This window comes from Scylla paramamosain, chromosome 33 (assembly GCF_035594125.1).
Source record: "Scylla paramamosain isolate STU-SP2022 chromosome 33, ASM3559412v1, whole genome shotgun sequence".
In the NCBI taxonomy this organism is placed as follows: domain Eukaryota; kingdom Metazoa; phylum Arthropoda; class Malacostraca; order Decapoda; family Portunidae; genus Scylla; species Scylla paramamosain.
The window spans coordinates 15,121,706-15,132,367 of NC_087183.1; the positions used below are offsets into that span (position 1 = coordinate 15,121,706).

Genomic DNA, 10,662 nt, shown 5'->3' on the forward strand with positions numbered 1-10,662 from the left:
GATTCCCCACCCCGGAGGCTCTCTCTCTCTCTCTCTCTCTCTCTCTCTCTCTCTCTCTCTCTCTCTCTCTCTCTCTCTCTCTCTCACCAACAACCTTGGACATTTTCTTACACGTTTCTCTCTGTGTCCCTTAACTGTGTTGCAATGTATCAGTGGGCTAAGGAGATTCTGTAAATTCCCTGAACCGAAAGGAAAAAGAAAAAGGTGTCTTTTTTTATGGAGTTTGGGAATGCTATTGTTTATTGATGTATTTACCTTTTCTTTTGTTTATTTTCTTGTTTTATTTATCTATCTTGTGTGTTGATGTGTTTATTCGTTTCTCTTATTTTTATTTTTTGTTTTCGTTCGTTCGTTTGTTTGTTTGTTGTTGTTGTTGTTGTTGTTGTTGTTGTTTTTACTTTGTATTTCGTTATTTCTGTATTCATTAGCTTGTGTATTTAATTTCCTGTTTTTTTTTATTAGTTAATTTTTGCCATTTTCAAAACTGTTTGTATGCTAAGCTTCGTTTTATTCTTTTCTTCATCATTTTCCTTCTTATCTCTCCTTTTTTTTTTATCTCCCTTTTACCTCTCCCCTACCCTGCCTATTCCTCCCTCATAATTCTCTCCATCCCTTCTCTTCTTCACCTCTCCTCCATATCTCCTCCTCCATCTCTCCCTCCAATCATTTACTCCTTCATCTTCCTGCTCTCTTCCAAAGACAAAAAATCCATTCTCTTTCTCTCCATCCTCCATCCCTCTCCTCCACACCTCCCCCTCCCGTATCTACACTCCTTCTCTCCCTTCTATCATCTACTGCCTCCCTCCCTCCCTTATCTCCTCCGAAGCACGAGAAAAATACACGAAGTCCCGCCGGAAGTGACGTCAAGGATCTCCAGGGATTCAATCTGTTTACTTGACACATGCAACTATAACACCATTTTCTTTATTCTTGAAATGTTAAGGAGGGACTATTGTAAAGTTTACTGTTTTACCTTCTGTTATGGGTTAAAAAGTGTTTATTAAGTCGTATGATGTTTGAAAATACAAGGTTCTTACTACATTTTCTTTATTCTTTGTTTGCTTGTGGGGATAAGTGCTTTTAACGCTCATTAATGTTACTCAAGAAAATTAAATAAAGCAAGAAGTGTCATATTTTCATTAGTAATCAGAGTTACGGGAGTTGTCCTTAGTGTTACTCGTGTCACATTCTCTTTCGTACGTAGTTAGAAAGTTGTGGTGATTTTTTGTTTAGTGTCATTCAAGTTACTTAGAGAAAACAAATGTCACTCTCTTTATCAGTCAGAGTTGAGGGAATTGTAACTGAGGGTTCTCTAAAATAAAGAAACAAGTGTCATATTCTCGCCAGTAGTCAGAAAATTAAGGGATTTTGCTTTAGAATTACTGAAGCTAATCAAACAAAGCAACAAGTCATATTCTCACAAGCAGCCTAGAGTTAAAGGATGTTATGACTAAGTTTCCCTCAAATTAAGTAACAAAGGTCATTATTATTCTTTTTAGTAGTCAGAAAGTTAGGGAATTTTGCTTTAAGATTACTCAAGGCAATTCAACAAAGCCTCGTTCTCACTATCAGTCAAGAGTTGAGGGAAGCATGACAAAGGCTCCCTCAAATAAAGTAACCAATGTCATGCTGGCGAAGGTTTTAACGAGATTGTGTCACGGTACTGTCACGGAGGAAGGATGGGAAGTGTAACAGGTGGGCGTTACTACCAGGCGTTCTCCACGGCGCTCCGGAAGTCTCTATGTTGGGCAAGTGATGGAGACTGGCGGATGTGATGACAATACAAAAATCTGAAGTTTTAAATGACCGCCAGGTTAAAGACAAAGGTGTTTTCGATAATTGTTTGCATATATGTTAACACTTTGTCCCCAGTGAAGGTCAAAGGTAGAGGTCAAAATGCTCTTGGTACTGTAAATATTTTCTTTCTTTTCTATTTTTTTTTCTTTTTTCTATTTTTTTCTTGTTATATTTTTTCATGTTCTATTTTTTTTTTACTTTTTTTTTTTGATAAAAGGAACAGACGTCAAAATGCTCTTGGTACTGTAAATATTTTCTTTCTTTTTTATTTATTTTTTTTTCTATTTTTTCTTGTTATATTTTTCTTGTTCTATTTTTATTTTTACTTTTTTTTTTTGACAAAAGGAACAGAGGTCAAAATGCTCTTGGTACTGTAAATATTTTTCTATCTTTCTTTCTCTTTAGCTACCTTTCTTTCTATCTATCTTTCCATCTTTCTTTTCTTTCTTCCTGTTCTTTTTTCCTTTCTTTCTTCTTTTTTTTCTTTTAACAGGCTGTTTTCGGTACTATAAGTGTTTGTCCATACGTTACAACCCCCTCTTTCGTAAAGGTCAGAGGTACAAAGGTCAAAATTCTCTTGATACTGTAATTACCCTTATTTTTCTTTTATCTTAACGAATCTGTCTTCTTGCAGCGTCATCGTAGTCATTTCGCCACCGACAAATAAGGAAACATTTTATCTTATGCTGGAGCGACAGAAAAATAGAAAAAAAAAAAATAATACGGTTGAAAAATAACAATAGTAATGGCAGGGCGGTAAACAGGATGTGTCTTAATAAGGGAGAATGAGGGAAAAAGAAAGGGGAAATAAAAGTCTGCATTTCTAGGAGGCTTATCAGGCGTGAAGTCTCCATTGAGTTACGACAAGATGGGTGATGCACACGTGTTTCCTTCCGCCCTTTGTCTCCACCAGCCATGAATATTTTTGTTGGACTTTTCACAGTTTTTCTTTCCATGTGATGAAAATTTGAACTGCAACACGATGACACGCACTACAAGACCTCCTCCTTCTCCTCCTCCTCTTCTTCCTCCTCTTCCCCTTCCTTCTTTTGTTGTTTTCCTTGTTTTGTTACCGTTGTTGTTGTTCTCCTTCTCTTCTTGTTCTCCTTTCTTTCTCTTCTTCTTGTTCTTCTTCCTCCTCCTCCTCCTCCTTCGTTTTTCTTGTTCTTGTTTTCTTGTTATTGTTCTTCTTTTCTTCTTGTTTCTCCTTTCCCTTCTCCTCTTCCTACTCCTCCTTCTTATCTTTCGTCTCTTTCTCCTTCTTTGTTTCGCCAATCCCCAATTTGTCCTTTTTTCATATATTTAATACAAAATCATACATAACTATATGAATGAATGAATACATGTACATTAATTTACCTATGTATTCATTTTAACTATCTACCTACTTACTTATTCATTCGTTTATTCATTCACTCACTTATTCATCTGCCAATGTATCCTTTTTGTTTATTTATATTATAATTATTTTTTCTCTTCAGCATCCTACTTCCTGGAACTAATGCCTTCTGGAAATTCTGGTGTTCTTTTTATTTATACACAAACTTGTTCTCAATGTAATGTACACCCAATATCTTAATTTCTTGATTGCATTATTTTTTGTTTCCTTTATGCCTGTCTTTAATATCAAACTAATAGTATTTCTTTGCTGCGAGCACCTAATGTGTGAGCTGTATCATCATTGTGATAAGGATAATATTTGATAACGTTATGTCCTTGATGTTCTAATGATTATCTCTTACCTTTTATATACGAGTGATTTTTTTTTTTTTTCCAAAGTAACAAGTAGATGAATGAATGTGGTTTAAATTCCCAAGGAGATGAATAGATGTTTAAATTTACAAGTAGGTAAATAAATGTTTTCTACAGTAGATGAATAGATGTTTAAATTCACAAGTAGATTAATTGATGTTCAAATTTACGAGTAAATGAATGAAAGTCGCTAAATCTACATTCATAAAACTAACATGATTTTCTTTAGTAGCAGACTGATAACCTGCAAAAACTGATACATTAACCAGAACGAAGACTTTGTAGTTTTCCTTAAATTAGGTGAAGAATATGAAGATTAGATAAAGAAGAAGAAGAAGAAGAAGAAGAAGAAGAAGAAGAAAAGAAGAAGAAGAAGAAGAAGAAGAAGAAGAAGAAGAAGAAGAAGAAGAAGAATGTTATACCGTGTTGAGATGGTACTGAGAATTTTTTTTCTCTTCTTCGTTCTTCTTATTTTTTTTTTCCTTTTCTCTCATTCATTCGTCTCTTGTTCTTGTTTCGTTTGTGTGCTTTAGTTTCGTAAGGTCACCACATATATAACGTTGAATGACGATGTGAAAGATGCTCAGGAGTGACGTACACACACACACACACACACACACACGGACACATACGAGTACACACACACACACCGCGTAGTGTAGTGGTTAGCACGCTCGGCTCACAATCAAGAAGGCCTGGGTTCGAATCCCGGGCGCGGCGAGGCAAATGGGCGAGCCTCTTAATGTGTAGCCCCTGTTCACCGAGTATCAAGTAGGTACGAGATGTAACCAGAGGGGTTGTGACCTCGCTGTCCCGGTGTGTGGTGTGTTAGTGGTCTCAGTCCTGCCCGAAGATCGGTCACTATAAAGGGAACAGTTGGTTGGGTGACCAGCAGACGACCGTAGGTGAAACATACACACACACACACACACACACAGCACCTGACTGTTGCATGAAGGACTGAACATTCTAGTTTTTTTTTTTTTTCTAAATATCTTTTTTTTTTTTTTTTTTTTTGCATCCCATTTTCTCCTTTATTATTGCAAGCGGCTGCGTTCCACCTCACCTGCTCACCTTGGGCCCACCTGGTGACCGACTGGCTTCTGCTTGTCGCCACCGCCTCTCCCTTACACGTGCAAACAAGTCTTATGTATCGTAAATATGTTATGGTTTGCTACTTTTATCTATCTCTCTATTTATTTATTTATTTATTTTTTTTTTTTTATGTAGGAGGGGCATCGGCCAAGAGCAACAAAATTATAAAAAAAAAAAAGTCTCATTGAGGTACTGATTCCCGAACAGAGTCAAAAGTGGTCGCCAAAAATTAAACGGTGTCTTGAAAATTCATTATAGTGATTCTATCTAAAATTCATGTTTGCGGAGTCTTAAATTGGTTAGTTAGTCAATTAAACAGTCAATCAGTCAATCAGTCAATCAGTTAACCAATAAATGAATTAATCAATCATGGTATTCTTTTCCTGCCAACCTTAGCTAGTGGGAGCTGTCCTTTCTCTGCTACTGTAAGCCACATAACGACATACAAGTTTGTTACTGCGTGCTCATCCTTTGTGTTCGTTTGTCTTCCTCCTCCTCCTCTTCCCTTCAGGCATCTAAACTAATAATAAGATCTAAACTTCACCCCACTCCCCCCCCGCGTCATCTCCAGCCCCTCCAAGACAATCTCCGATCCCTCCCACGCCCCCACTCGCCCTCAGTAAGCATCACCTGCTTAACGAGTTTTTGTCAAGGTGTGGTGTTACCGGGAATTGATCAACGTGAATGCTTGCATGTTATATTTGCTTAACTGTTGTCAGGAAGAGAGTCCTTCTAATTTTTGAGTTTATGTGAGGAAATGTTATTATTTTTGTTCTTGTGTTTTCTTTGTTTTAGTTTGTTTGTTTGTTTTTTTTCTCGTGTGTGTGTACACGTGTGTGTGTGTGTGTGTGTGCGCGCGTGTGGTCTGGTTTCTTTTGACTATTGTTATTCTTCTCATCAATTATTGTCTTCGTTATCATCTGTGTGGTTTAATGTCGGCATTTTTTTCCCCCTTTTGCAAGCTAAATACCTGGAATTAACCTTTATTTTATCCTGTCTTGCACAAATGCATGCCAATCACGTGCTCTTATTTAACTAAGGACACACGCACACACACACACATACACACACACGCGGTATATAAAGTTTGGGTAGGTGTCTAATCTTCAGTCAAGTTATATAGCCAGGTGAAAGAAGCAGGTGTGCGTCTCCTCCAGGTGTACTTCTGAAAGTCTTCCTAGCCCCTAACCACCACGACCACCACCACCACTGCTACTATCGGTGCCATCATAAGACTCCTGCTCAAGATGAGGTTCTTAACATCATCTTTCTACCTGCTGGCGATCCAATTAGTCCTTCTGCAAGTGGCGGAGGCGCAGGTAAAGTGGTGGTGTTTCTATCTTCCCCTGTGTATTGTATTTAAAGTCTGCATCATCGTTTGCGTTTCAGATAATTTTCCTACTGCGTTCTGAGTCTTGGTTTATTTCTCTGTTTAAAATTTTGGAATTTTTTAAGTTCATTTTTTCTTCCAGGTTCAATATTTCCTTTTACTTTAACGTTTCTGGTACACTCAATATTCCTTTCATGTTTAATGTTGCTTCCAAGCTCAGCGTTTCTTCCTCTTCTTGTACCGAAAATTCCTTTTCGTCTTACATTATTGTTATTTATCGTTTACCATGTGGTTTGAGTCCTGTCTAAATCTCACTCGTGCGTTCTGATTCCTGTCTGATCCTTATTGTTCCTCTTCCTTCAGATTAGGGAAGATGTGAGCGAGATAGCGCCCTACACTGTCGTCAGGGAGGCTCAGGTAAGGCACTAACCTGGTATTCTATAGTTAGCGTAATAACTTAATTTTTCTTTATGATACAGTGAAGTCAGTTAAGTTGTACGAGTTTTAACCACAAAGACAGCAACACACTGTGATTGAACGCTTTGTGCTTTCATAAGAACTGTTTTTAGAGGCTACAGAGATGATTACTCAGGTTTCCATGGGCGTTTTGCTTAATGATAGTGCAGAAACCTTGTTAAAATATCAATAAAATCATGAAATCCTTGAAAAAAACATAACTTCAGTAATAACTTCTACTATTAATTCTACTAGTAATTCTACTAGCGTCTGTTCAGTGTTGCCAAGATCAGAGACTGAAACGTTTGGGAATACAAACATGAAAGTTTTTTATATTCATACGGCACGTTCCCCGTTTTCTTATACTATACCAAAACTTGCCTTCTCTTCCTCTTCTTCCTTCTCCTCCTCCTCCTCCTCTTCCTACTTCTTCGCTCTTATGTTGCCGCCAATAACTCCCTCCTCTCCTCCGTTACCTCCCCCAGGGTTACGAGGAGCGCGCCTACCCCTCCGCACACTGGGTCTGTCACAACACCTCCCTTCAGGACCCCGGTCTGACCGCTGACTCCTTCTGGCCTCTCTTCGGCTACATCTCAGGAGCAAACCTCAATGGTAAGAGTTAAGACTACTCGTATTCTTAAGCACTTTATTTTATCAGGACAGTGTTTTCAAAGGCCACAGAAATGAATGGTGGGTTCTCATGGGCGTTATTTTCTTGTGATAATGTAGAATCTCTATTAAACTACTCTTAAAACTCCAGTCACTACTTCTTGAATACTTTATTCTCCCCTGAAGACTGCTTTCAAAGGCCACAGGGGTGATTAATTGTGTTCTCAAGGATGTTATTTCTTTTGATGATGCAGAATATATACTAAACTATCACTTGTATCATGGAAATATTCTTAAAATCCCAAAATATTTCTTAATACTAAAAATAACAGGTAACTTTTCCATACCTCAGCTGTATCCATCCCCATGACCGCGCCAGTCACAGTGAGGGTGCAGAAGGATAACCAGACAGGGAACTGGAATACCATGATGTGCTTCTACATACCGGAGGCCCACCAGGAGAGCCCGCCCGCCCCCTACAGCGAGGATGTGGACGTGGTGATGAGGCCCGCCATGAATGTTTTCGCCAAGTAAGGGTGAACGAGGGGATAGTCTGTTTGTACATGTCTGTATGTCTGTTTGTTTGTGTGTTTTTTTTTTTTTTTTTGTTTGTGTGTTTGTCCGTCCTCTTTTATTTTGGTGACTTAGTGATGTTACGATAGATTAATTAGTTGATGAATGATTGACGTCTTTCCTAATACACACCACTACACCTCCCTCACCACACACCAGGACTTCTACACTCCCTTCCTACGCATCACCACCTTCACACCTTCCCTGCCACACACCACCACACCCTTACAACTTTCCTAACACATACCACCACGCAACCTCACCTCTCCCACATCCTTATCCTAACAATTCATCTCCTCAAACAGCCGCAAAGGAGGGAACCTGACGACTGAGGAGTGGGCAACCTTCGCAGAAGAGTTCAAGGCCACTCTAACTACTGAGGAGCCAACAGCTGACCTCTCCACCTACTATATGTGAGTGGTTTACAAGTTGTCTGCACTTCCGTTTTCTTTGTATTGTTGTTTGGGGATCAGCACCTCAGCGGGGTTGTTTCTCTCTCTCTCTCTCTCTCTCTCTCTCTCTCTCTCTCTCTCTCTCTCTCTCTCTCTCTCTCTCTCTCATGATTTTGTTGCCTTTGGCCGGTCCCCTTCTACATAGGAGAGAGAGAGAGAGAGAGAGAGAGAGAGAGAGAGAGAGAGAGAGAGAGAGAGAGAGAGAGAGAAAGCAGCGCGCGGTCCGTTCTAAGTGGGTTGCGTCTTACATTTTCTTTTTGTTGGTAGGGGTGTCTTATCCATTGGTGCCTTATTTTTTTTTTATTAGTAATTATATTAAAGGGTATGCTTTATGAGTAAATTAGTGAATGAAATGATGATTTAAAGAATATAGTATTATATAAAAGTTGATTTATTTTATCTATCTTCCTTTCTATCTAATTTCTAGTCATTTTTTCCCTACCATATATCCATTGTTCCATTATCTTGACCAAGCATTCATTGATCCATCTCTCCATCCTTATATCAGATGTCCTTGTATCCTTCCATGTATCCATCTTTCTGTCGCTGCACTGAACCTACCTGTTATCCATCCATCTTTCTATCCATGCTTGTATCCAACTTCTTATCCCAACACTGCATCTACCAACTATCTATCAACCCATCCTTGCATCTACCTGCCCGTCGCTATACACCTGTCGCCAGCTGAACCCTAATTACCCATGTCTCCCTGCAGCGTTGGCTACGACTCCCCAAGCAAGGCCACCAACCGCAGGAACGAGGTGTGGTTCCAGAGGACGTAAAACAAGTCCTGACCTAAATTAACATACTCTCTACAGGCAGTACAAGGAATCAATATATATATATATATATATATATATATATATATATATATATATATATATATATATATATATATATATATATATATATATATATATATATATATATATATATATATATAATTTCCCTGGTTATCCTTCCTCTAATTTGTTATTTACTATTATGTAAACTGATATCTCCTGTTCTTTTTATTTCTGCCTGTTTGGCTCTATTCCACCTTTGAATTTAAAAAAAATGGTGGTCACAAGGCACCTGCTCACCCTGTTTCGTCACCTGCAAACTTTTCCCATCAGGTGAACGAATCGTCAGACTCTCTGCCATGCTTTTTTTTTATGAATAAAAGGTTTAAAGCAGTTTTGCTTATTAATGCAATGTATTGATTTATTTACTGTCCCACACACCCCCACATTTACTTATTATTGTTTTGTGTGTGCAAATGAGGCTGGCTAAAAAAAAAAAAAAAAGGTTAAAAGAACGAAAGAAAAACCAGCTCCTTCAATTGCCGGTCCTGGAAAAATTAATCATACGTTTATGAATGAGGGGGTGAAAAAATATACTAGACACTGAAGACTCCAAAAAATAACATGAGCAAACCTAGACGTTCACTGGTAAGGAGTGTCACTGTCAATCATTCCTCCTTCACAACCGCATCTTTTAACTCATTATTAGGAGACTTCAACCCTTTCACTGCGCTATACAAGAATTCGCTGAACTAAAAGCAATGTATGAATTCTTTATAAATACCCAGAAGAAAGAGAATAAAAAAAAAATACGTTTTGCAATTTCTAGCCAGTTTAATGCTTGGGGATGGCTGGAGGACGAGAAGAACAGAGTGGTTAGTGAGAGGTAACTAGTAAAATGGGTCAGCTCATTGAGGGCACGGCCGAGGATTCCGCTTAACATAACATAAAGCTATAAACGTGATGGAAAAGAGGTATTATTTTACAAGAGGAAGGATACGGTGAAACAAAACTACTACAGCATACGCAGAGGGAAGATGAGACAGCAGACAGACAGGAGGTGGAGGAAAAGAAAAGAAAAGGAAAATGCTTGCGGAGAGAAAAAAAAAAAAAGGCAAGAGCATAAACTGTTTCCTCCTCCTTCTCCTCCTCCTCCAGAATCCTAAAGACAATGACACAAGACCCAGATAAAGGAGGAGGGTAAAGGAGGGTAGTGGAAGTTGAAGGGTGAGTATTATGGTAAGATGGCTATAGGTGGAAGACTGATTTGTTGGCAGCGTCCCCTTGTCCTGTGACTCACTCTTGCTAAGGTCTCGCGTGAAGCCAGTTTCTTGCTTGTGGGACGAGTTCTTACTGAAGCCGCACCGGCAGGTCTCCATTAGCTCTCAGGTGATCTGTTTTACTGATCACATCCATCATCATAGAGTCGAGGAAAGGCAGTTCTCTCTCTCTCTCTCTCTCTCTCTGACATTTACTGATGAGGAAGGCATGACCGTAAGAACTGAGAACATTTCAAAGGGTGGGTGGTGCTCTTCATCACTACTAGGAGTGCTGCTATTACTGTTAGTGTCAAGATATATCACTACTTGCTTTCTCCAGTCATGAACAATATGATCAAGGAGTTTTGTTAGCACCTTTCTCTGCTCCCTAGGGTCATTCTGAAATGACAAATGAGAAGTGTGTTTCATTGCAGCTAGACAGCACTTCAGAAAATCTGAGAATACTGTTAAGGCTGAACTATTATGCTGACAGATTGATGGCCAATTCATAAACTTTCTTGTGTAAGCATCAGCTATGATACTTTTGTTTCCAAATC

General features: G+C 38.8%; 1 protein-coding gene across 1 annotated transcript; it reads left to right on the top strand.

Moving 5' to 3' along the window:
• Positions 1 to 5,739: 5,739 nt before the first annotated feature.
• Positions 5,740 to 8,926, top strand: LOC135089768 (heme-binding protein 2-like). The gene is made up of 6 exons (XM_063985776.1): positions 5,740 to 5,963; positions 6,338 to 6,391; positions 6,916 to 7,042; positions 7,392 to 7,569; positions 7,918 to 8,025; positions 8,780 to 8,926. Exons 1-6 carry the CDS (start codon positions 5,892 to 5,894, stop codon positions 8,844 to 8,846), a joined length of 606 nt encoding a protein of 201 aa, XP_063841846.1. The 5' UTR covers positions 5,740 to 5,891; the 3' UTR covers positions 8,847 to 8,926.
• The last annotated feature ends 1,736 nt before the right edge of the window (positions 8,927 to 10,662 follow it).